General features: G+C 45.8%; 1 protein-coding gene across 5 annotated transcripts in view; it reads left to right on the top strand.

Annotated features, from left to right (window-relative positions):
• Nucleotides 1-26,561, top strand: part of FOXO3 (forkhead box O3) — a 97,303-nt gene that overhangs the window by 58,630 nt on the left and 12,112 nt on the right. For 3 of the 5 annotated variants that reach the window (XR_010372249.1, XR_010372248.1, XM_064447501.1), the window contains exon 2: nt 20,567-22,001. Coding sequence is in view for 2 of the 5 variants with exons in the window: in XM_064447501.1 (XP_064303571.1) it covers nt 20,567-21,967 (1,401 nt within the window). In the remaining 3 variants the exon portion in view is untranslated. Of the gene's footprint in view, nt 1-20,566; nt 22,968-24,110; nt 25,261-26,561 lie in introns of those variants that run through there. The other 2 variants (XR_010372247.1, XM_064447502.1) reach the window with 2 other exon arrangements.

The following is a 26,561-nucleotide window of genomic DNA, read 5'->3' as shown; positions in this document are numbered from 1 at the left end:
GGTTTCTGTGCCTGCGTTCATCTGCTGCAATTGTGTGCTCCGGTATTTGAAAATTGTTTACATAGGTGGCAGCAAAATTTTATATCCAAAGCAATGAAAATTTGAAAACAGATCTACATCCGAAAATGTACTTTTTTTCCCCCTGTAGTATCTCTTGTATGAAATATTGCAAGCCTCTTTCCAGGGAGACTTGGCCCTGGCTAAATTGCACCCAAAGGCGAGTGCTAACCCGTGCATGGAGAAGGGCTTGCTGCGGTGTGGGAAGCAGGCAATGGTGTGGCATCTCTGGCCTGGGGGTGGTACCGGAGGAGTGGAGATCACTGAGGGAGCAGCAGACATGGTGCATGTCATAGTGATGCTTTGCAAGAGAAGAGGGCAGGTTTTGTCAGCTGAGCTTGGGTAAGGTCTGTGCCGAGAGCGCTGAAAACAGCGAGAGGGCAAGTCACAGCATGCAAAAGTTTTTGGCCCTGTGCGTTCTGCAAATGGTGGCGGTGCAATGCTGGGACTGGGCGGGCTGCAGGGGGATGTCACCAGTATGTTGGGAGGGATGGATTGAGGAGGAAAGCAGGATGAGAGGCTAAGTCCGAGTCTACCAGTTTTTTACAGGCTCTGAAAGTCAGAAACGTACCAAATATAGACCCAGAGGATACGTAAGAGCTAGCGTAAGGGGAATGCTGATGCATCTGGAAGTGCTGGACAAAGAAAACCTTGTTACCTTGTGGGGCTTTAGCCTTTGAAGCATTCATTTCAGTCACAGGATGTTCAAGTTTAGCCAGGAGTTGGCAGACAGATGGACCGCGAGGCAGTTCACAGAGTGACTCAGTCTAGGCAAGCGTGAAGAGTCATCCACATAAAGGTAACCTATTACAGTATTTTTACAGAAGCTTCTTTTTTTTTTCCCCTGGGTTTTCATGTTTTTGTGGTAATGCTCGGGTTTTGGTTCATGGTAGTTTTCCAGTTGATATGTTGCTTCCTGCCGCCAGTCACGCCTCCGCAGAACGGAGATACAGGGCTCTTGTTTGCCTGACTGTTGTTGGTGGCCAGGCGGTCTTGCCTTTTCGAGGAGCTGTCAGGCAGAAGTACAGTCCATGTAAAGCTTTTGGCAGTATCCCTGTATTTCCTCACCACCTCCCCTCTCTCCTTTGCCGGCCACAGTGATTGCATTTCCTTGTGTTAGCTTCATAGAGGACCGAGAAGCATCTGTGATGCGTGATTTAAGGCACTTGTCCGGCTGCTCATTGCTTGGTGTGACGCTGTTTCTGCAGTCAGGCAAACTCTTTAGGAACAACTGTTTCACTTGGCCTTTCTTTCTAGAAAGCTGTGGCCTTGAGGCTGCACCACATGGTGGTGGTGGTGGTGGTTTTTCTCTAAATGAAGAGGGTAGGAAAAGCACTGTATTTATTTATGCTGGATTTTCTCAGAGGAAGCTGAATAGGACAGTTTCTGCTCTAAACGAGGATGGAGAAATTTCTCCTTTGGATTGAGGTTTATCAGTTTGTTATCTTGTCGTTTGATGCCTGTTAAATTGCTGTGGAAGCACCAGAGTGAGGAGCTAGTAACCTTTCCAGAAGTAAAAGAAATTTAAAAATGAAGGATTAAATAGTTCGCTCTCTAAGGCCAAAATTAGATGTATTAAGTGCTTTGTTTTATTGGTAGAGGAAACCTTTATTGTTACAAGTCATTTACTTGAGAAGGGCAAGAAGGAAGTCTGTAGTCCCTTTCTGTTGTTTTGGATTAATTACTGCATGTGTTGCTACTACTAATTCCTCTTCCCATACCTCCCTGCCTCTCTCTCCCCTTGTTTGGGGCATGAGCGTTGAGTCTCTGGTCACTTTAATAGAAGCATCCTGGTCTTGAGACCAATTTCCCCTTTTTGATATGCTATTATTACCATTTGGTTTATTTTTCTGGGCACGCAAAGATGAGAACAGCTTGCACAGAGCTTGCAATCTTAGTGATGGAGAGGGAGAAGCCAAAGCAAAAAATAACTTCAGGGAAAGAGGAGAAAATCGTTGCAGTCTAACTTCAGGAGCTTCTGTGCTGCACATGAGCGGTAGGGGAGTTTTAATCTTAGGTGCTCTGAAAGAAGGCTCAGGTCTCAGGATGCCTCAGGAGCCTCAACTCCCAGCTTAGACATCCAAGATGCCTAAAGATGGGCAGTGTGGCTCGCCCTCACTCCCTTGCCCTCTTGTCCCCAGAGTGGTGCACATCATCTGCTGGGGATGGAGAGGGTGTACACCCCAGTGTTGGGATGTTTACTGTAGGGCTGTGTGGGGTTGGTTTAATATCAAAGTAGTTTTAAAAACAACCAGGCAGGCAAGACAGTGGCTGCTGGTAAAATGACTCTGGGAAGATGCCTCAGGGGGGATTAAGATACAATGACGAAGCTATTAACTGGGAAGATCCTAACTCCTCAGCTCCAGTTTGTTTTGCCAGTGTTAAGAAGGAACAGATCAAAGGAACTATAAACAGTTAAAAAAACCTCACCAGGCAGAAAGGAGGCAGTTGTTCGGGAGCTGCCCGCTGGGAGCAGACACCTGCCTGCAAGTTTGCAGGAATCTCAGCTTCTCAGCAGCTCCCGAAACATGTGGTGGCGCAGGACTGAGCTGGGAGAGACATATGTCCTCTTTTGTATCGGTTTTAGAAAACATTATGCTGCCTACCTGCTGTTAGTAGTAAACCATGTTTTGATTCAAGAAAGCTGTTCCATGGGGATCCCTGGGTCCCACCCCACAGAGGTGCGGTCCCGAGCCCTGGCGGGTGCTTTTTGAGAGGTGGAAGGGATGCAGCTGTGCTGGGGAGTGTGTCTGTCGCTGCTCACTGCTCTGTTGTGCACTGACCCTTGCACACCCTGGGGGAAGCAGTAAATCCTTGCTGGGGAGGATGGGGCAATGGGGCTTGGGCAGGTAAGGTCAGGCACCTCCCAGCCCTCCAGCAGCAGTGCCGCATCCTTTGCGGGGGAAAGTTACGGCCACAGGTATTGGCACAGCCTTCAGCTCAAGGCACGTAGCTCCAGGAATCCTGAGCTTTTTGAGCAGTCTCCTTTTCAGTCTGTCCTGCCTTCTCTGAGGGTTTTAAAAATCTACTTTTCCAGTAAATAAGAGTCTCAGTCTTTCCCCTTGTGCTTCCTTGTCTATCCCACTCCAGAAGGAGTTGCTTGGCCTTGCTGGCAGACAGCTTCTCATAAACCTCTGCGGGCTGGATGGTTTGTAATTTATTGCCCACCTACCCCACCAAATATTTTAAAGTTACTGGTGTTGGCCTGCCTTTTACTGTCCATTTTTCCCTTCTTTCCGTTCTAGCCAAGTATTTATCCGAGGCCTTTCACACACATGAAAATCCTCAATTTAGATGCATCAGTTTCGAAGAAGTCCATCTCCTCTGGTTTGGGTGTGGTTTGTCCCTCTTGACTTCTCCGTGATAGGAACCTGTGTCGCAGGGGAATCTGTGGCTATTGGGTTGTCTCCTGCATCCGCTAGCAGGTGAAGCAACAGCCTCTGAATTTAGGAGGCTTAAACAGTGCCGTTTCCTGGATCTCTCCTGCCACATGTCATTTCTTGTATATGAAGTTGTTTATTTGGCTAGATGATTGCAGTCTCTGCCTTTTGCTATCTGTACAGACACATAGGGTCCTGCTGATAGAGTCCTGTGTGTCTGCCTCAAAGTTGCAGGTGACAGTGGCGTGGTCAGAGAGAAATGGGTGGAGTTGGCCGCGCTGTACAGCTTGCAAGGCTCTGCAAAATCCCTATCTGTGGGGATTGCTAGTCAGCTCCTATCAGTCACGTCCCGATGCAGTGAGTTGTAGAAATCAAATTAGCAGACAAGTCAATTGCTTACGTCAGTCAGAAGTTTTGCACTGGGGATGATGTGATAGTCCAGGGCCCCTCACTGGGTAGCATTCCTGGGTTTGATTACTAGGGCTTTAACAAAATGAAAACCTGACAGTACAGTTTTGTTTGCCTTGCTTTTTTTCTCGTCCTTCTTTCATGCGCAAAACATTTTTTTCTTGCTGTCATTTGGGGCAAGCAGAGCAGAGAATCTGTCCTTGCTGTAAAAGTAGGGAAAGCTTTGCCCTGTTAGTTTATAAAACAAGTTGTTGTGATACACCACATGGTTCCTCATATCACTCAGTAGTTCATTAGTCTGTCACTGTACAAGCATATTAAATGACAAGCTAAAAAACACAAGTCATTACAATTCGTAAAGGATATCAAATATACAAAGCAAGGGGTGTAAAAAGAAGCCACTTGCTGTAAATACTAATACCTCTAGTTGCATAAACATAATGTAGAAGTGCTGTGGACCGCCAAGCAGTGGACCGCTGCTGACAAACTCGTGGCTGCCTGGGAATCCCTGCAGCTATTTATCTCCAGAGAGCTGCTACTGCTTCAGCAAAAGGTCTCCTTTCAAAACCTCCAGCCTGTCATGTGAACCTCTTCTCCTAAACAAACACCACGGCTAACTTGAAGTCAGAGGCAAGATCAATTACTTTCAAGCTCTCAGTGGCACAGAGTAACAAGACATGATGTTATTTATTTCTCGTGTCTGGGGCAAAAGCGATGGACCTCTTGCTTAACATTTTGGAGGGCTTTTATTTTTTTTTCCTGCACTGCTTTCCCTGGAGCATTTACATCATGTGTCATGATATCCTCTAGTAATCCTTAACTTTTTTTTCGTAACTGCAAATGCTTGTATTAGCAAAGCAGAATTGAACTTCCCAAGTATAGGCAGCAGGCAAACTTTAAAGTTTTAAGGGCAGGCCTTCTGAATAAAAGCTTCAGAGCTCTCATCAGTTCTTTCAGCAGCCAATGCTGAATTCAGTTTCAGTTTCATCCTACCTTTTGGAAGAATATCTAACCTTAAATGCAAAAACTTGAAGCAATGGAGAATCCACCCTGCCTTTAAGTGTGTTTTTCAGGAGGTTAATTACCTTCACTGCTAATATGTACATGTTATTTCTGCTATGGTTCCAGTTTCCAAAATACTTGGGCCTTGTTAAGGGTTTGTCTGCTAGTTATACAGTCCCTAGCCTCATCTACCCAAATCTGTAATAAATTAGTTTTCGAGGCTCTTGTCTGTAGAGATTCTAAAAATAATTTCTTATTGGAATCCAATTGAATCCGAGGGAAGCGAGGTGATAATCAAATGATGTCACCCTCACGTCTTGCACTGCATCTCACTGCCTGCCAAAACTAGCAACTGTTGCTATGTACCCAGGGGAAGGTGATACTCCCAGCCTTTTCTTGGTGCTGTAAAGCGCTCCTTTGCAGTGCTTGTCAGGCCCCTGAGAGCTGCTGATGTCTGTCCAAGGCTTTTCGTTTTACCCTTACTGGTTGGGATAGCTGTAGAGGAACATGATTGTGTCCTGTAGGATGCTTTGAATTTTTCTTGTTCCTGAAGAAGAGCATTTGTCAAAACCAGTGCCAATCTGGAGGACTGGTGTGATTTAGCCTGTGAACCCATGAGGTGCCTGTATTGCAGTGCTTGGGCTCTGGGGTGGAGACCTCGCTGTGCCTGTGTGGCCGTGTCCAAAAACCTGTGCATCAGGACAACGGCGTGACACCAAGATGTTTCCCAGCCTGTTTATTTCCTTTTCTCACTAGCACCCCTGCAAACTTGGCCGATGGTGGAACTCTCCCCACACCTTTTCTCTGGGTACTTCCAAAAGATCAAAAAAACCTCCCACAAAACAGCACGGCTTGTTGGCGTTTGACACGTGGGGCTCCAGAAGTTCTTCAATAGTGAACCCAATCCTGTTGCCAGCAGTAGGTAGGTGATGTAGCAGGTTGCTTTTCTCTCCAGTACAAGTCAGCGTGAACTGGGGGATTCAGTACTTGGCAGATGACATTCAGCACTTTGCAGGGACCAGTTGTCAACAAGACTAGAGTTGCGGATTATTTTTTTTTTCCCATGCTCTCCTAGCAAAACATGCTCTTGGGGTGTCCCAGATCCTCTGTCAAGACTTCTTATTGGCAGTGTGTGCTCATGAAAGGGTAGATGCCCCTCCTGATGAGCATGTGACAGCTATTAATACTCGCAGGAGTTAGGCTCTGGCGCTGTTACCTCCTTCCCACCGGCGCTGCTCCTCTGCAAGGCAGAGCCCTGGGTTTCCAGAGACCCTTCCAACATACCCTGCGTCATGCTGACCTCTCTCGGTCCGTGCCTGGGACCGAGCAGACAGGCCTGGCCTTACTCCCCCTGCATTGGCCAGGTTGTTTGCCTGGAGTCACTGAACGTTGTGCTGTCCTCTGGCTCTGCCAGCTGGCCCCTTCCCCAGCGGGAGCGGGGGCTCTCCCGTGCCTGCCTGTGTCCCCAAATGACTTCCACCCACCTGGGACTCAGGATGGAAACCTGGGAGCAAAACAAGTCAAACGTTCATGAGGCCCTGGTTAGCGCCAGCACATCTTGGCAGCTGCTCCCTGCCCTGTCTGCATTTAAAAGGGATTGCTTAGAGCTTTTGTCTTCATTTTGCTATCTAAACATGCAAGCTCCAGCTTTGTGTTTTTGGGCAGTGTAAGGGTGCTGGATCACAGGCAGCCTGAGATATGATCCTGGTTTTGTACAGGACTTCATTTTTTGCTTTAAACATGCATGGTTGCAACCAGCATTGTAGCCAGTTCCAGCAGTGTCCTAACTCTGGGGAGGGAGCGGGGGGCAGACACGGGACACAGCAGAAGAAAGTGCTCTGTGTTCGCTGGCCGGCGTACCAGAGCGATGGGATGGGACTGAAGCACTGAGGCATTTTATAGCATTCTAATTCCCAGGGATTCTTTTCCAAGCAAGTACACTGTCCCAATATATAGCAGCAATCCAGAACTAATTGACATATAAGTGCCCATAAATGGTGGAGTAAAGCTATTTAAAGTTATTAAAGTTATTTTACCTTTCCGCAAGTGAAAAAACCTAGGTTATCTAGGTGGAAAAAAAGGAAAGAAGGAAAAAACAGGCACAGTACCAAACTGTGACTAGTTCAAAGTAGCTTGTGAAAGTATCTTGAGGTCGTCTTTCCTGAAAGCCTTTGAAATTCACAACTATGGACTCTTGCCTCTTGGCGCACAGACCGATTCCTTCTCCTGGCAGATTCTGCCTAACAGTTGCCCTTGCCCTTTTTTCCTCTTTTAAATACCCCTGAATCACAGAGCTTGCTCGTTCTGCTTTTCCTCATTCAGGTCTAAAGCCTTAAGGACTGTATCAAAGTAGTGAAGAGGACAGCATGTACTGGATGCTAGAGCCAAGGGAGAGGGGGTGGGCAGAGGGAAGAGATGACCCCGTCTTCAGGCTTCAGTCCTAATCCTGCAGATTTTTTCTCCCACGAAGAGTCCTACAGAGGTCAGCCAGACTTCTTGCACGAATGGCAATTACTTGCTATTCAGCATCATGCTTGGATTATGCTTAATGTAATCATGATAACATGGCCAGAGTTTGTGATAAGGCATGGATGGGGTGCTTTAAGCCAATTGAAGGGAAACGCTGCTGAAGACATGCGTGGGATTAATTAAATAGAAATTTTGCTTGTTTGGCAAGCAGGGTCGAGTTAGGCCAAACTCTGGAATTCAGAGAAAGTGGCTGTCTAAAAGGCACATATAAATGCAGTACCACCAGTGTCCAACATGCACTCCATGGCATCGGCCCCAAGGAGGAAGGTTAGCCCAAGCACATGTGATCTTTCCAGGAATTTTAAGTCCAGGTGGCCCAGTTCCCTGCGTGCCAGTATCTTGTGCACTCCCATGTAGGGCACTGCTATCAAATAAGGAGGCAGTGTTTCAAACCACCCTGTACTCCCATTGCATTGTGATTACATTGTTGGCTCTTGCAGCGGGAAGCATCTGTTGGGGCCTGGAGCTGCAGAGCAGCTCACCCTGTGCAGTCTCGAGCCAGGGCCATTGCTCACAACTGCGGCACTGGGTAGCAGGAAGGAGGTGGAAATGAGCAAGGTGTGCCGTAATGACTTATGAGTACGTTTAGGGTCTCCGGGTACAGAAGACCTCTCAGGTAGCTGCAGTTGGTTTCCTGGAAAATCAGCTTCAGTCCTTACTTTTCTGCTTGGACAGGTGTTTTCTGGCATATGCCTATGTTAAGCTACTTCACTAAAATGCAACTTATTAAAATGCAACTTAAGAGTGACATGGAGTCCAAAGGTCCCAACGCTTCTGCAGCATTGGAAACAGATGCTCCTCTATGCATATAGCTTTAAAGTTGCACACCATCCTGACTTTAATTGCTTTTGACACACCCATTTAAGGGCAGCGGGGGAACACACAACTCTTTAGGCTGAATTAAACAAGAGAAACCCAAGTGCTGCCTGCTCCTGCCTGTGCAGGCAGAGTGCCATGGGAGCAACAGCTGATGAAGATGGCAGCTGCTGCAGATGCAGGGAGAGACAAGTACCCCATCTGCTCCCTCCCGCTGCCTTCCCCCTCTGTTGACAGTATTGCTGTTTGTCCTGCTGAAACCTTATGTAGCTATTGCTACCCGTCTCCCCGAAGGCCTCGGGTATGGTGAAAGGCTGGGCTGCCTCCAGCCTCTTCCTTCCTATAAATTGTGTCCCACATAAACTGCGTCACCGGAGGAAAAAACCTAGATGGAGATAAGTTTTTCCAGGGTCATCCGGTTGTAGTTATGATGATGGCAACAATTCATAGTTGAAGCATTTGATTTGTTAACCTTATAAAAAGATGCCATTAAATACTGTATTTAGCTCCTCAGGGGAAGTAGCCTAGTTTCATTTTCCTTTCCTCATCCCTGTTTTAACATTAGTGACTCAGCTGTCACTTTGCTTCAGAAGGAATGCTGGGGTTATAGCTGTGATTGGATGCCACCAAGAACCCATTTCTGCTGAAAATAATATGGTGCATTTTCACCTCAAGGAGAGCCTGAGACAAAACTACTAGGTTTTCCTTAACTTTTGCAAGCCTTAAAACTTGCCTATGAACAAAATTGGAAATTTCCATGTGTCTTCTCTTGTTTATCCTTGTCAACAAAGCAAAGTCTGGCAAAGACTGGTGCATATCTAGGCCTGCACATTGAGGGTATTCCTGTTCAAGTCTATAAAGCAGCTCATAGGGTATGATGCAAAAGCCTTTGTAGGTGAGAATTTCACTTTGCAACAGGGTACATGGTCAGATCCTACAAACAAAATGAGTTTCCACCAGCTCTGAAAAAAATCTGACTAGACAAGTGTGGGCTCTTCCATCTCCATAATTTTTTAATTCCCCACTTTGCTAATCTTAACCAAAAAGTAGTCTGGTTCATTTCTGTTTTTCTGGGTATCCCATCTCCTCTAAACTTTAATCACAGAGGAAAAAAAAAAGCAGAAGAAAACCAAAAGCATAAAGCTAGTTTGTTAGCCCATTTTATATTTTGCATATCAGCTTATAATATAAAAGCATTAGCAGACGTGTCATAATGTATACTCAAGCACATTGCTCAGGGTGCTTTGTAGTGGGTCCCCTCCCTTTCCCCGAAGGAGGGTAAATATCCCCATAAGCATTGCCAATGCTCCTTTATTCGTGACCTCCTCTCTTGGGCTGCCACTTGAAGGTGCTTGTTTCTTGTGTACTTTTGTTATGAAAATGACACCTGGCATGCTTAGGAGGCCTGGCATTCTTGAGCTATGAACACTGTGAACAGTGTCATAAAAAATGATGATGTACAAAGGCACCATCGTTAGCATTGTTCTTTAAGGTTTGCCCTGTGTCTTGAACATGTAGGTGTTGAAAAAGGGCTTATTTCAAGCAGTGTAGTTCCACCAACTCACTGTTTTCCCCCTAAAAGCAGGATTTGACATGTGTCTACACAACCTACCTGGGGGCACCTCTCTGCTGTGATTGTGGGGCCACCTCAGAGTACATACAGCTACTGCAACCCCAAGATGCATAGATTTTGATTCAGCAATTCTGGCATATACTTAAAATTTTCTGGAGCAGGGGATGGTGTCTGTGAAGTGACGTCATCTCAGGGTACTGAAAGGTTGCCTTGATGCTTGTCCTGGAGTGCAGGTAACACAAAGCTGGTTTGTGCTAACAAGTGAAACCAAACAAAGCCACTTGATTTTATATTTTGTAGCATCTTTATTGGATTAAGGCTTCTTTGTCTGCCTCTTGAGGCTGTAAATTTCCAGATGCAAGTGTCTTCTACTTGTGCAGTCCTTCCCACGATGGGAGTTCATCCAGGCTGCAATGTACAGGGTCAGTAATTCTTGTCCTAGTAAACGGGGATGACCTTGGCTGTTGGCACAGTCAGGGTCCTGAAACCTATTGTCCTTGTGGCTCCACAGCTGCCTCTGAAAAATGTCCTAGTCTATGTACTGAGCAATACAGCTGCAAAGGCCCCACCATGTCCCCAGTGTTGGTTTCAGGAGGGATTACTTGTGTGCAGCTTCAAATTGGGAACATGAAAGGGCTCCACTCATCGTTCTGCTATTTGGGCTCCAGTGTCGGGGTGGGGCGCTAACAAAGCATCGGGAAGTGCTGAAGCATTTTGACACAGCCTAGGTTTAGGCTTAACATTTAGCACTTGTGATTGTGACTGTATCAATGACAGGGATCTTAGTTTCTCAGATTAGGTAAATAGCTTAAAAAAAATACAGAAAGATGACTGTCATACCTGTGCATTTACCTGGGTTGTGAGGTTTCTGGGATGGTGCTGCTGCCAGCTGCATGCGAAACAGGAATGTCCTGCTTGCTGTAGCAAAGGGCTGATTCATTGGCAGTGTAATAGGAGTCATCTTCCCTTTTGTCAGCTCCTCTGGTGTATTTTACCCCTGTAGTGAACAGAAAATACATTTTTTAAAATCCAGTAAAACCAGTAAGATGCAAGTCATCTGAGCGAGGGGAGGTTTGATGAAAGCTAGAAGTTTGTAAATGGAGCTAGATGAGGCTTGGATTAATCAAGAGGGGTGGAAGCAGAGTTTGGTGAGTCCCTCTGGGGGTGAGCTCTCTGAAGCCACCATGCCCTGGGAGGTGCTGGGAGCGGCCACAGTCCCAAAGCCTCCCTGTGCGAAGGGTGAGATCCACCTCCATCAGCAGAGAGAGTCAGGCACTTGCAGAGGGAAATGGGAAGACGTGCTGGCAGGCTCATTTGCTGGAGGTGCCCCTTTCCCCCCACTGACTGCCAAGGCGGACCAGTGTCGCTAGCGCGGACGTCACAGTCTGACCTGGAGCTGCCCAAGCTGGGTAAGGAGAGTTAAATTTTAAGGCTGTAAAAAAGCTTTTCTCCGTAGGGGGGGAAAAAAACCCAAACCAAACTCAAATGCTGTCAACTTGGAGATTGCAGACAGGGCATCACAGTGTGGAAGCTAAAGCCACGTGCCTCGGTGGTGAGTTTGTGGGCAGGGCTGGTTTTGGGGCTGGGTGTCCCAATGTAGTGTGCAAATATATAGGAACATATTTGGGCATGGCGTGAGCTTGGTTTGTGTATCCAGAAAGCAAGTCTGTATGATTTTTCAAATATGTTCCCAAACACAGTGTTTAAAATATGTTCCCCTACACAGAGTAAGAAACTGTAAGAAACCAAGAGGGAAGAGGCTAGGGCGGACCCGTGCCTTAGCCTCAGGACAAAAGAAGAACACGCATCAGAATACGTCAAAAGGAAAACTGATCGCTTTCTACTTTCAAAAGACATTATTTTACAGCTACCATTACATTTTGAAGAGCACACAGGTATTTATTGGTAGTGCCATAGCTACCCAGTCCCGAGTCGTGAAGGAGGAGATACCTGTTTTTCAAGTTGTTCTGTTCCCTCATCCCTCGTCTCCTAATTCACACCCTGTACCCACCGGCACTGCAGTAACGCGGTGAATACCTGGAGTCGCAGTTGTGCGTTCCCACCCCGGCTGCCCTTCCCATGAGGCTCCCAAGGGCTTTTTGCCCCTAGGAGTCAGCAGGTCAGACCCACTGAGAGACGCACTTGGGTGCATCCCTGGCTTTCCCCAGTGCTTAGGGCCATGGAGCAGGACATCAGCTGCCAACTGAAGCGCATCATATTTTAAAACACGCTTTTTTAAAAAAAAATATCAGATTATATCTTCTGGTTCAATAATAAGCTAATTATGTGCTTAAAATAGCACAGGAGAGGGGTCCTGTTTCAGATTAGTCTACATAGCAGAAATGCCAGGGGCTGTTTTGGAGGTTGCTTGAAGGCTTTCTTGCGAGAAGGTCTCGGGTGCCTGTGCCTCCTTTTGAAGGACTTGCTCAGGCCTGATCAAACCCGGTCAGGCGACAGCGTATCAGATCTATTCTTCCCATCAGTCACATGTCAGCCGTAACTGTCGCCAGATTTGCAATTTAATGTGTGCAGCTCAACACTTCCAATTAATCCAGCCTGGGTATTTAACAATCTATCATTCCAGAGCTAGCACTTTACGGAGCCGCGTGCAAGGCAGCCTTGCGCTTTGGTAAGGCATGAGCCCTGGAAGGCTTTCTTCATGCACGCTGATTTTACTCTTTCCCTGCCACTGTGCAGTGGAAGTTATTGCTAATTTAGTTGCACTTTACAGGCTTAGAGAGTGTTAAAAAATCAACACGACAACAAAATTTTTTCAGAAAATAAATATTTATAATAGGTGATTCAGCAATGAGAGGCTTTTGTGATCCTCCATGGAAAGCTACTATTTTTAGTGAATTATTGTAAGCAGTAGCATCACTTACATTTATTTATAAAGGCATGAAAGAACGCCCATACGTGTTTCTAAATAGTCGATGTATAGTAACGGCCATATGCTGAGAATGAGCGAAAATAGAATTGAGCACTCTGGTTTCTACAATGCTGCGCGAGGGTTGTGCTGGGATCTTTGCATCTAAGAAACGAAAGACAGAGGGATTTTTTTTTTCTTCTAGTTCTTCTTTCTAGCAAAACAAACCCAAAGCCTTCAGGGTGAAAGTCTGCCTCGCAGTAAAATTGCATTGTTTTCATTGAGGTCTAACTGGCTGACCACTGAGGTTTGTGAGCACTGTTCCAGTAGCTTCAGCAGCTGCTGGATTGGGGCTGTGATGACAGTGGTAGCTATTTTTATGAGAGTTACTGTACGTATAATATTTGGGTTGATTAGTTGTGTGTGCCTGTACTTCTCTTGGGGCTCCATGGCACAGAGGAGGAGGAAATGCAGTGATTCCCCGCTGAAAGGGCTGCACAGATACAGCATGGAGTCATTTCGAAAGTTCCTACAGTGGAAACGCTTTAAATGCTGGGGCTTGCCATTAAGAAAAAATGAGGGTGAAAAAAAAAAAAGATGTTATCTGCTGGTGACACTGCTCCTGAACAGAAATCACAGCTGTTCTGATGTGGCTCTGCAAGGACCCAGCCACATGTGTCCATTGCAGCTTTTTTGTATGCAACTCCTTGTGCTTAAGTTCAGTAAGTGGCAACATCTTCCGTTCTCTGGCTGACTGCATTCATGTCCCAGTCAAGCCTGTGCTTACGTGCCTTGGGATTCTCACGAATTCAGCACCTTGCAAGATCAATACCTTCAAGTAAATTCCTACTCTTAATTAAGTTAAATCCTTTGATTGAAATTAATTGTGTTCTTGAATTTTGGGCAGCTGTGTTACAAAGTGTGTGGAAGGGAGCGGAAAAGGTGGCTCTTGACAAGGTGCCTTTAGCAACCTCCCAGTGATGGTGCCTGTCTCCTGATTCCCAAATCCTGTTTTCACACGGAACAGTGGCAGCATAGCAGAGGCAAGCACTTCTTAGGGGGCTTCCTATAGCAAAAGGCGCTGGGGTATGTGGCTCTTGACCAGGAGGAGTTGCTGGAGAACCCAACCTTGTCCTTGCTCCACAGCTGCATTAGTTAAAATATCAGCATTTTCCTTGCTCTTTCCTTCCTTTCTCCCAGCACCCAGTGGAAGAAAATAAATGGCAACAGGCATGCTCTACTCACAGCAAAACAAATGTTATTTATTAGAGTCCTCCTGTGGTCAGAGGATGTCTGTAAAATAACTGGAGATTTTTCTGCTAACTGGAAGCGTGATGCTCTGAGACAATTTCCAGGCAGTGTGTATTTTCAGCTAAGTTTTATTTACATCAGCGTAGCGATTTGCAATATCACTGTTTGCAAAGAGTGAGGCAGCAGTTGTTTTAGTTAGAATTATTTTTTTATTTTTTTTCCAGGAAAAACTTTTGATTAAGTTGTGACTTGGTTCCCTTAGCCCCACGCATTGAGATACTTTTCTTTTCAAAAGGGAGGGTATAAACCTCCTTGGCTGACATGTCGCTTGCTGCCTGCCCTTGTGGCAAGGAGCAGCTGGGGTGGGGGGAGCGAGGCGCCCGTCGTTAGGGAGGGTTTGTTTTCCCTGCGCTAATCACCTTCTCCTGTCATGATTTGGCACGGCGCAGCGCCCTGCGTGCAGGACGGAGGCAGATCCGCGTACTGCTCTTCTATCTGAGCCAGCACATTTTGGAGGATAAATCTTCGCCAGACTTAATGTTCTCCCAGGGAGCTTTAATATCCCTCAAGGCTTTGTGCTCTTCCTAGGGGTGGGGGACGACAGGCGGAGGCGCAGGCAGAGAGCTAATTACAGCAGGGGCCTTTTCTAGCCATTCCCCTACCACCAAGGTCAGAAATACTCCCTTGAAGAGAGGATGAGGAGGGCAATCCACAGAGCCACCCTTCAGATCCTGAGCTGACTTTTTCCCCCAAAATCTGTGGGGTTTTTTAATCCTTTTTCCTGCAGGAGGGCATGCTCGGGTGGCAGGGCTGAGCCTGTGTCATCCCACTTATCCTTTGCAGGGCTGTGAGGATGGTGGCTTTGGCTAGCCAGGTGCAAAGGGCTGCTGGATGTCCCATGTGGGACCCTGGCGCACTCCTGCCGCCTGCTTCTGCTGAACAGCTGGTGGGATTTGTGGGAGCTGCCTTAGGAACTTGCAGATAATACCAAGCATCAAGCACTGAAAACATTTGGGTGTCAGGAAAGATTTCTCTTCCTGTGTATAATCTGCTTAATGTTTTTTTTTCCTCCTGCAACTTCCAGAATTTAGGGGAAATATAACAATCCAGAATACATAATACTTGGTTTTATATGCAAAAAATTGTATATTGGTACAACATGGCTGGAGAGGTATTGTGGGAGGGCTTCCCTTACATATTTTAATTCTTGCTTTTTCTGCATCTCCAGGGCGCCCTCACTACTTTATTGAATGATATACATGTTTCTGGTTTGCAAAAGCTCATGGGAGAGAGGAAGAAATTCTGAGACCTCTTTGGGTTGGGGATTTCTAAGTTCCTTGAGAAGTGCAGCACTGCAGCCTTGCAGAGTGAGGCAGAAAATGACTATATGGAACCACAGATTGGTATTTCCTAAAGGTCTCCTTGCCTAGACTTGCAAATCCCTTTCACCAGAAATTCCTACATACATGCACCCAAGTGGCAACTTTAATTTTTTGTGGTTTTGGAGTCACTGTATCTGTTTTCTTGTTTACTTGTAATTGAATATCATTGGGGACTTTAAAGCAAACAAAATGTAAAACTCGTAGTGGAAGCAAATTTTGAGTTACTTCATGAGAAGGCACAGACACTGGTCTGGATGGATGGGTAAAACGTGTGGACAATTGAATGCAAAGAAAGTAGTTTGTATCTTTTTTTATTATTATTATTTTTGGTGGAGGCCCTCTGTAGGGGTGTTCATTCCAAGGGAGATTCGTGCTACGTTTTGAGTAAGGTGAAACAGGCTGGAAATCGAAATTCAAGTTTGCAAGCAGGGCCATGGAGAAGCAGAGTTCCCCCAAGTCAGCTGGAGGCTGATAAGCTGGAGTTATTTTCATGGCTTCTTTTCAGTGGCATTAGATCTGATGCCTTTCCCTCCTGTGTGGCTACCAGACAGCTTCATATAGTGAAGTTAGAACATTAAATATGTTAATACAGTATAAAATAAAGCATAATTCTCCCAAGTGAGCACTAGGAGCATTTATGGGTCTGCAGATAGCGTTTGTTTTTCTCCCATCATGTCCTAGTATCCCAGTTGTTAAAATAAACAACTGCTTTTGATTCGTAGCCATAACTTTACAGTTTAGGAGCCTGTATCTGAAATAACGAATTAGCCACTCACTACAAAACATTGAAATAAAAACAGACCAGTGTGTAACTTGGACTCGGCAGCCACCAGCTGCACCTCATCTTGCTAATCTTTAGGCTTTTTTCTATTTTTTTCTTTTAAAGCGGGGGCTTTTAAGAGTTAAGTTACACAACTCTCTTTTTATTTTTAAAGTGAGTGGATTCCTTGTTGCGTTGTTGAGGATGATAAATTGATACCACATGTTGCTTCCAGACAAAAAAGACTCTGTACTGCAGTGGAAGTACTTGCAGCTGGTGTCTGAGTTAATGGACAGGCTCCACAAGGTAAACATGGGTTGGAAGAGGCCGAAACAGACACAGGGAGGGGGATTTTCGCTGTTTAAAGGCTTGAGCATTTGCTGCTGTTGCCTGACCAGAACGGAGTATTGAAATCACGCGCAGTCCAGCCTTTCTGGGAGACTCATTCAGTTGTTCATACCAAATCAGGTATATAGCACTCTGGAAATGATTAAGCGTCCTCTCTGGGAGCTTACCCATTTACAGTCTTATCAAAATATCAAGAGACACATGGAATTAGGACATGGTAGCTAATTTTTTTTTTTTTTTTTTTTTTTTTTTCAAGAAAAGTGTGGCTGGTTCCCTCAAGGAGTATGAACTGAACAAAATGTGGTGCAGTGGATCGACATTTATAAAAGCTGAGAGCATGGCCCCGTGTTTGGGAAAGTGCTGTCACCCCATGTGTTGCTGCCCTGGCTACTAGCAGGCACCCAGCTGCACCCCTACTCCTGATGCCATCAGCCTAAGCCAAGGTAGGGTAGCACCTTGCTACCCTGCTTGCCTGTGGCACTATACTACCCTCTGCTCACACCAAATCTCACGTGCCTTGTGTGTTCCTCTGCCCTGGGTCTTCCTCATCTCCAGGGCTGGTCATTCTTCTTTGCAGGACCACCTCCCTGGGGGACTGGGACCCAGCTGGGCTGGGCTCAATGCAATGCAGGATGCTCTTGATCTTATCTGCAGGAACCTCAGCCTTCTGGCTCTTAGCAGAGCGCACAGCATTCTTCAAGTCTGGTATAAATAGTAACACTAATAAAGGGAGGAGCTCATCTTATTTCTTTTCTACTCTGCTCTGGTACAGTCCGTATGTTGTACCCATTGGTGGTATCTGAGCTCCTTCCAAGGTGTCTGCAGCCTGGCTAGCATCTGCCCCATCTACGTATGGTCTCCAGGACAGATAGATGGAAGTTACTTTATAAATCTTTTAAAGTTTGTCATTGCATTTTGGCATGGAAAAATGTGTTGTTTCCATTATCGTGGCCTAACCCTTCTCCCACGTAAGTCAAAGGCAAATCCCCATTAATTTGATCAGCAGTGGGTTCGAATGATAGAATGTATTTTCTTCGCTTCCCCACCTCCTTTGCGGTTTGTCACATGGTCACGTATTACTGATGCACGTGGTTGTGAGCAAAGATTGCCCCATGGTATTTTCCTATATTTTGAGCAGATGGGAATATTCTCTGCCAGCTCAGAAACCAGGTAGAAAATACTGTTATTTCTATCCACATTGCAGCCTGGTAGCACAGCGCCACAGCCTTTACTGATGTGAGTTGTCAATCCTGGTGACTTCTGTAACAAAACTTGCATGCGAAAGGATAATAGGATCCAGCCCTAATTTGATTTGGCACAGCATCCAACACAAGGAGAAACCAAGAAACTCCGATGCTGTTGCTGAAGAGGTTAGCGGGGGAGGTTACGTGAAAGAAGTGGGTTTTAAGGCGGTGTTTGAACAGAGGGTGGAGATGGGGTACACAAAAATAAATTGGCCATAATTATGCTTAAGAAAACAATCTTCCTACAGAAGAAAAATGAAGAAAAATAGAAGCCAGAGTGTAAGTGGCATATTGCGTAATGTAAAGGGAAACAAACTGCTTGGATTTTTTTACAAGCACCAATTTTCAGTGCAAAAGTATTATTACATTCTTTTATTATTTGCATAATACCAACACTGAGAAAAAAGGTACGGTAAGAGGAAAATTACACATGTGCGCACACATATCCACACATGCAGGAGCCCTCATCCTGAAAGGTGCCTCAGTCTCACAATTTTACCATTTAGGATTTTCGTGGTTTTAGGCCAAAAAGTTTCATACTACGGCTACCACTAGCAGAAATAAGCCATTTTATGAGAATACCATAGGTTGGGAACTGTTAGCTGCTGGCACTTCGGCTGACTGTTTTTATACCTGAAGCTATATAGTACGCTGTGTATGCCACCTCGGATATTTCTTTTCTGTGTTTTCTAGGATTTTTTTTTTCATTAGCAAGAGTCATGGTGCTGTGTATTCTTACAGCCAGCATTTTTAGGCAAGGAACAGCATGGTTTCTATGGCTCTTATAGCCTGACTTGGTGTGGTGGTCTCATCCTGCCACCAGCTCTTTGGGAGGAGAGATCCCCATGCAGATGTTCTCACAAGTGGTTGTCCATAAAAGTCACAGGGTATGAACATGAGAGCTACCTGCACTGATGCAGTACAAGCTGGAATATCAGAAAAGGTTATTTTTTTAAAAAATGGCCATTCTCCAGCCAGTTGGGAGAAACCTGAGGAAGAAAGCAGTGGCGCCTACTTACCAGAAGTTAGAAACAGGCTGTTGCCAGACTCAAAATATAGTTAAAATGTCATCGGTTAAATAATAAAAAGCTCTTTCCTTCCTTGACTGAACAACTATTATGCTGCCGCTCGATCCACCATATTATAATGGCATGGTAGTCCCTTAGCAATGGACAAGTTTATAGCTGAGACACTCACCCAAACTTCTTTTGAGTGTGTCTGCGAAGTCTGGTCTGCTGCTTTGTGCAAATTGTTTAAAACATAACAGTTGCCATTTGAACCGTGGTCCACAGGATTTCTTTTTTCATTAAGTGATAATCGCAACCGTGTCTGCTGTCTGCGTGCGAGAAGAACTTTAGGCGTGTTTTCCATTTCACAATCTGACAAAAACCACAACACTTAACAGGGGGAAAAAAGCCATTTTATACTGAAAAGAATTGTTTAAAGAAAGCTAGGCTGTATTTCTTTATACATCTAATGTGTCTCTAGTTCGCTTATGTCAAACATCCATTTATCCTAAGGATTCAAATGTCAAGATGCTTGTGAATGATCCGTTCATTGATTCATTCTTTGTCCATTTAAATCTGGAATGTCTTCAGTGTTTTGTAAATGAAGGACTCTTATCCTGGATGGTTTGATAATGCTATGGTTCTGTTGGCTCTGTGTTTTTAAAGCACACTGGTAGAACAAATGTGATTTTATCCTCTTTATAGATATTGGTAATTGGCCAAAACTAAGAAGAAAGAACTTGTGCAACTTTTAAACTTGATCATCTTTAATCTGGAGAAGTAGCACAACTGTTTTGTCGAAGGAGTATGGGATAGCTCCAAAAATCTTTTGTCTTGCACATGGGAAAAAAAAACCCACACCCAAATGTGGAAGCATTCTCACCAACAAATGCTACTTGCCTGTCCTTTCTTTGAGCCATGTTTTAAGCCCAAGGTCAGCAGGATGAGTGGAGTGGGATTTTCATATCAGTTATTTCCATTTAATTCTGGAGTCATTTCACTGGGGCTGCCGTGGGCTGATTTTCTCTGCCTCTTTCTCATTCTGGGGTGATTCTCATCAGTTTGAGTCAACATGGGTTTTGGACAGTAGATGTTGCTGACTAGTGCAAGTGGGTAATATGCAAGAGCAGACTGTGCATGGGCTCCCCTGAAAGTACTGTATTTCGTAGCATCTTGTACAGCATGGGGTATCCAACTGTGTACAGCAACTTTATACAGCTGTATCTAGCAGCTCACAGGGGCAGAGATATCATGGTGTACTGTGTCACATCATGTTTTGAAGACTGTGAGGATACTATAGTGCGGGGAGAGCTGGTCGGCTACTGCAGTACAGGCGTAATTCTGGTGCCTCTAATCAAGAGAGAAAGTACAGCTTAGTCATGCACAGAGTGCCTGTGGGAGAGGAGCAACAGCACTTGCCGTTTTCTCAATAATTATTATAACAAAGACACAGCACACATGGCCATGAAGAATTAAAAAGACATTTGCAGAGGCTGTGATGAGTGTGCCTACCCCTCCAGTCAGATTTTTGCAGTGTCTTTGCAGTTTTTATTTCAAGGAACTGATGGCAAGATTGCTGATAATATAGAGGTTTGTCCCTAGTCAAAACTAAGGGAGAAATGCCTAGCTCCTTGCTAGCAGGAATGGAGCTTTGTCACACTCCTTTGCTTAGAATGCAGCTTCTGGGGGTATAAAGGTGGGCACCAGGAATGCACAGTTAGTGCAAGCACGGGGCTTGCTTTACAACAGCGTGCTGCCACACTGCAGTTATGCTCCAGCCCTCCCGTATCCACCACCCAAGAAACCCGTGTTGATGTCCAGGAGGGCCCAACGCTTTTATTCATGTTGCTGTTTTCACATGATGTTGGTTCTGTGATTGAGATTTGGGTAGCAAAAGAAGAGGGGTGCTGGTCTTGATGTTTTGTTTTGTTCCTTTCCTGCAGAATTCGATCCGGCACAACTTGTCACTCCACAGCCGATTCGTCAGGGTGCAGAATGAAGGCACCGGGAAAAGCTCTTGGTGGATGATCAATCCAGATGGTGGAAAAGGTGGCAAGGCGCCCCGGAGACGTGCTGTGTCGATGGACAACAGCAACAAGTACACGAAGAGCAGAGGTCGGGCTGCTAAGAAAAAGGCAGCCCTGCAGACTGCCCAGGAGACGAGCGAGGACAGCCCTTCTCAGCTCTCCAAGTGGCCAGGGAGTCCCACCTCCCGCAGCAGCGACGAGCTGGATGCGTGGACAGATTTTCGCTCCCGTACAAATTCAAACGCCAGTACGATCAGTGGCCGCTTGTCACCTATTTTGGCAAGCACTGAACTAGATGATGTTCAAGATGATGACGCTCCTCTTTCTCCCATGCTGTACAGTAGTCCATCGAGCTTGTCCCCATCGGTAAACAAACCGTGTACTGTGGAATTGCCTAGGTTGACTGATATGGCTGGGACAATGAATTTGAATGATGGACTGACAGATAACCTCATGGATGATCTCTTGGACAATATAACACTCCCTCCCTCCCAGCAGTCGCCCACAGGAGGGATAATGCAGAGAAGCTCCAGTTTTCCGTATGGTTCCAAAGGTTCAGGGCTGGGCTCCCCGTCAAGTAGTTTCAACAACGCCGTGTTTGGGCCATCGTCCCTGAACTCCCTCCGCCAGTCGCCCATGCAGACCATTCAGGAGAACAAGCAAGCCACCTTCTCTTCCATTTCTCATTACAACAACCAGACGCTGCAGGATCTGCTTGCCTCTGATGCACTTAGTCACAGCGATGTCATGATGACACAGTCTGACCCACTCATGTCCCAGGCCAGCACAGCTGTGTCCGCCCAGAATTCCCGCAGGAACATAATGCTCCGCAACGACCCCATGATGTCATTTGCCGCGCAGTCCAACCAGAGCGGTCTGGTCAATCAGAGCCTGCCTCATCACCAGCACCAGTCCCACAACTCCTCTCTTAGTGGCAGCCGTGCCTTGTCCAATTCCATCAGTAACATAGGCTTGAGTGACTCGAACAGCTTGGGATCCACCAAACATCAGCAGTCACCTGTCAATCAGTCTATGCAAACACTTTCTGACCCGCTCTCAGGCTCCCCTTTGTACTCCTCTAGCGTGAACCTCCCGGTCATGGGACACGAGAAATTCCCAAGTGACTTGGATCTGGATATTTTCAATGGGAGCTTGGAGTGTGACATGGAGTCCATTATCCGCAGTGAACTCATGGATGCAGATGGGCTGGATTTTAACTTTGATTCCCTCATCTCAGCTCAGAACGTTGTCAGTCTGAATGTGGGGAACTTCACTGGTGCTAAACAGGCTTCATCACAGAGTTGGGTACCAGGCTGAAGGATCTTTGAGAACAGGGAAAATGGGCAAACAGGTCAGTGCCCCGTAGATGTGGTAAAATACTTGGTTCCTTAGTTTTATTGGAGTTTGCACCAAACACTTAATAGTTAGTGCACACTAATAATATTAATTTGGCTTGCGATGGCTTGCTCTGTGTTGGTATGCAACAGGCACAACCAAGAAACATTTGGAGGTGTGGAGGGAAACGAGGCTAAGCTATAAAAGCTGTTCGGCTGCAGCACCGTCAGCATGCATCTGATGCTATGCGTCCTTCTTAATTTAAGCATGAGAAATGTTAATGACAAACCAAGGTGGAATATTTGTGGGTTTTAGGAAACACGGAGCTCCAACTTGCCTTCTTTGAAGTCGCAACAGATGGATTCTTCTCTGCAGCTGATGCTGCACGTAGCCAAGCTGTGTTACACAGGGACAGGGCAAGGGGCTTTGCAGTCAATGGAGCGATAGTACTGCCAGGGAGGGGTAAGAGCGTCTTTGCAAGATCAGTGCAGGCACTGAGGATCAGGTGTGTGGGACAGATCTGGTCTGAACTAGAGTTGTATTGCTGCTGTGGTACAGCAACACTAGTGAAGTTGTTCAGGTTTTTTTTACATTGTAATTCTTGGTGAAAAAAGGTATAGCAAATGGAGGAATTATATATTGAAATAGCAGAGGTGGGATCCTGGTCCCAGGAATGTCCTGGGTTTAATGTTTTAAACACGCAAAAAATTGTTGGTCCCTGCCCAGGGCTGGGGTGGGTATAATTTTCTTTCGGACTCCACCAAGAGAATATCCATAGGTTTGGGTTCTGACACAGGTGCTTTTCAAACATTAGCCTCTTCAGATTAATTTTTTTCCAGATTGATGTGTTTTTTCCATTGCTTCTTTTCCACAGCTGGGGGCATATGAACTTGTAAACATTGTTTCTGTCATCCTTTTGTGATTTGCAGGCTCCTGCCCATACCTCTGTCTGCTCACACGTACATATTCACTGACTCATAGGGTAGGTGCCGCACGAAGTGCCCTTTCTCCTTTGTTTATTTATTAGTATAAGGGAGTAGATTTCGAAATATAGTAGGATAAAAAGGTAGCTACGAAGTATTGGAATTGATCTGGTAGCTTCAGAATAGTACTTAACAGAGTATCCCAGTGGTGAGGTTAAACGAGGCATTCAGTTTGCAGCTTACTTCCAACTTCCTTATTTTCTGGATGAAGGATGGAAAGGAGTCAGTGTCGTTTGACTTCACGGTGCATAATTTGCCCCTTTCATCTTTAATTGGCTTTTCATTCTCTGTTTCGCAGTCAGATGTTCAAGGGGAAGCTTTGCAGTAGGTGAGCAGCAGAGGTGAATCCCCTGAATGTCTTCCTGTGTGTATGGAGTACCACAGGAGACATGTGCTGTGACCTGTCTGTGAGGGAGAACAAGACTGCAGAGGAGTCCTCCTCTCAGTTGTTCTGCAAAGCTGCCTTGCTTCAGTGGAGTGGCTGGTTTGCACAGTCCTTTTTCTGTCAGTGGGTAGATTTCCTCTGGTTCTTTCACATCTACTCGCTCAAAGCGAGGGTGCTGCAGTACACGGCCAGGAGATAAGCCGTGGAGGTGGGCTCTAGAGGACACCATGTCCTGCTGACCCTGCATGGGACAGCAACTTGGCAAGGCCAGTGCCACAGCTGAATTGCTGAATTCTGGTTTTCTTTCAGTTCCAGTGCTGGATAATTAAGAAAGGGATGGGGAAGAAAAAAAGAAATTACTCATGAACCAGGAAGCAAAAACTTGCAGACGGTCACATTTGCCGATCAGTTCTCTGCAGGTGCATGAGCTGTTTGGATCTAGAAACCCTTTATGTGTGAGGTCAAAAAAAAAAGGCCATAAAAACTTTATTGCTGTGAAACATCCAACAGTACGATCCACCAAACGGGGCCTAAAAATCAGATGTTATTGACAGCTTTGCTTGACACAGGGAAATAGGGCAGCCTCCTGCTTTTGTATCTTCATTTGCTGTGTATAGGTAGAAGATACTGGCAGGGGGACCTGCCTAGGCAGCGCCGAGGAGGCACACCACGCCATCTCCTCACCAGTGCTTGCTGCTGCCTCTTCACCCCAGCCTGAGCCATTCACAGAAATTGTAGCTGCTGTGATCTCTTTCAGGCTGCTCCCTCTGAATAAAGGAACTGACACATCTGTGTGAGTGGAGTCTCATTGCAGAGGACAGATTTATTAACGAGACAGCTCTCCTCGGTGGATTACTGTCCAGTCATCTGTGGAAGCCTCTTTCTCTCTCTCTCTGACAAGTGGACCGGCTGTTGCAAGGGTGCCTCCGGTATCAGGTGCAAGAGCAGATGATTTCTGCTGAGCTGGTTCATCATGCACCCTTCCTCGGCTGTTAAGCAGTGCTGTTTGAGAGTTTGCCTCCCTACGAGCCTCTCATATTTTGATAGGGTTGTCTTGCATGACATCAGATACAGTCATTCTGAATTTGCTTTCTTGGTTACTTCTCCACTTCGCTGTAGCGGTAGGGACCCCTGAATTAAAATCTTTTCTCTGCAGTGTTTGTGATCCCAGTAATGAATCTTTACAGGCTTGAAGACTGGGTAACGCTTTCAGCAGAGCAACGTGGCGCTTGCTCATGCTAAATCCGTTTCACGAGGGTGGCCAGGTGCATTTTGCAGGCAGGCCGAAGCAGCTACAATGGGTTATTGGCATACCTGGGAATAGTGAGTGCTGTGTTTTCTATGAAAAATAAGAGAAACCTTGGAGTCAGGTTTCGGGAAGAAAAGAAAGAAGCCAAATACATAGGTATTTAGTTTATACATACTCTAGTTATAGAGGGGGGTTTACTTTGGAAGAAAATCAACTACAGTTTCTTCATAGGGGAAGTGAAAAAACCCATGCAGGAGACGCCACCATTGCGGGTTTAGTGGCTGTGCACGTTTGCTGCACGTAAGCCTGTGCACAGTCCCTGGAGAGAGCCTTGCCCAGTCCCACTGCGCTGGCCCTGTGACCCTGAGGCTGGCCATGCCCAGCCTTTCAGAGGGCCATAATTAAGGCATATAAATGAATTTGGGTTTGTTTTGTGTTTTTTTGTTTTCTTACAAGAAAAAAAGGAGAAAATCAATATGCTTTTCTCTTGCTTTATTCACTCAGCCATAATTTTCCCCACTTAAGCTGGCTGGGGCCTCCGTTCCTCTGTATCTGCCTGCTTCCCAAGAGCACTGGATATGCCCTCCACCCACTCAAATAATCACCACCTTGGTTTTTCAGCTTGTTTATCAATAAATAAAGATGTCACTATTCCCTCGCCTGTCTCTAGAATACCTTTTATTTTGAAATTAATGGGTCCTCTCTCAGCCTGCGGTTCCCACAACTGTGCACTTTGCTCCATTGTCCTTTCCCAGCCAGCAAGTCCCAAGGGACTTGGCATTCGCCAAAGAGTGTCCCAAACAGACTGGCAGGGGAGACTCTTTGGGACGTTTACTGTTGCTGGGAAGGTCAGGAGCTGGTGATCAGCTACTGCTTGGGCAAACATTTCCTCTGGCATCAAAACCCATCCAAAAAGTTGTTTTTACCTCGATTGTTTCAGTTTACAATGGTGCCACGCAGGCAGCAGTGCTGGCAGGGCTTGGGCAGGGGATGGAGGATGGCTTAGTGCAAGCAGGGCAGGAACTTCCTGAGCTGGTTTCACTGTCTGAAAAACTCATCTAGCTGCATCTTCTGTAGGGAGATTTCAGTGTGCCATTTAGCAGGATGCCTCTGGGCTCTGTAACAGAACTGTGCTGGAGTCATGTTGACTTGTTCAAAAATTTCAAGTTAAATACTGCACAGATCAGTTAAAGTCACTCATTTTGTCCTAGCATCATCTAGGTCCCACGTCATCTTACTGTAGCAGTAGAGTGCACAAGCTACTAATAGCAACATCATGTAATGTTCGCACAATTGGATGATTAACATCTCTGATAAAGCAAAATCCTAGGAAACGTAACAAAGTGCCTGTTGGTATTTCATCAGTCCATATCAGTTTGGGCTACTTGCCGATTTGTTAATTGGTGTTCAACCTGTTTCTGGGTAAAATTCATACCAAAGACAGAAGCATAGGTCTGAGGATGACTTACTATTCACTACAGCACCATCTTCAAAGTTGAAGTAGACAGTGAAAAGATCTCCCATTTGGATAGAGTTTTGAATCAGATACCTCTGGACAATATGCCACGAGGAAGGTTATTTTTATTCTGCACCAGAAAGCTTGTTTTCTGCTTATTAAAGGTGAAATATGGAAACCAGAATCGGTGGACTTCTTGCCTGAGGATGCTGACAGCCTCAGGACCATAGCCACGCTTCCTGCTCTCTTATTTTCAAAAATGAGGTCTTAGGGGTAGAGCTGGCAGGTTTCTTACCCGGAGCCAAGATGGGCCTGGCTGCCTTTAAAAAATCTAAAGGAAATTCAGGAGCAGCAAAATCTTCTCCATTTCTAACAGGTTAGTGGTTAAGGCGGTGGCACGCTTCTAACATTTAAATGTTGTTTCAGCCAGCCCAAGTTTTGAAAGGTGGTTTTGTGACTAGCTGAACATCACACACGCCAAGTTTAGTCTTTGAACAAAAATA

This window comes from Phalacrocorax carbo, chromosome 3, assembly GCF_963921805.1.
Source record: "Phalacrocorax carbo chromosome 3, bPhaCar2.1, whole genome shotgun sequence".
NCBI lineage: Eukaryota > Metazoa > Chordata > Aves > Suliformes > Phalacrocoracidae > Phalacrocorax > Phalacrocorax carbo.
This window is presented reverse-complemented; position numbering and strand designations above follow the sequence as displayed.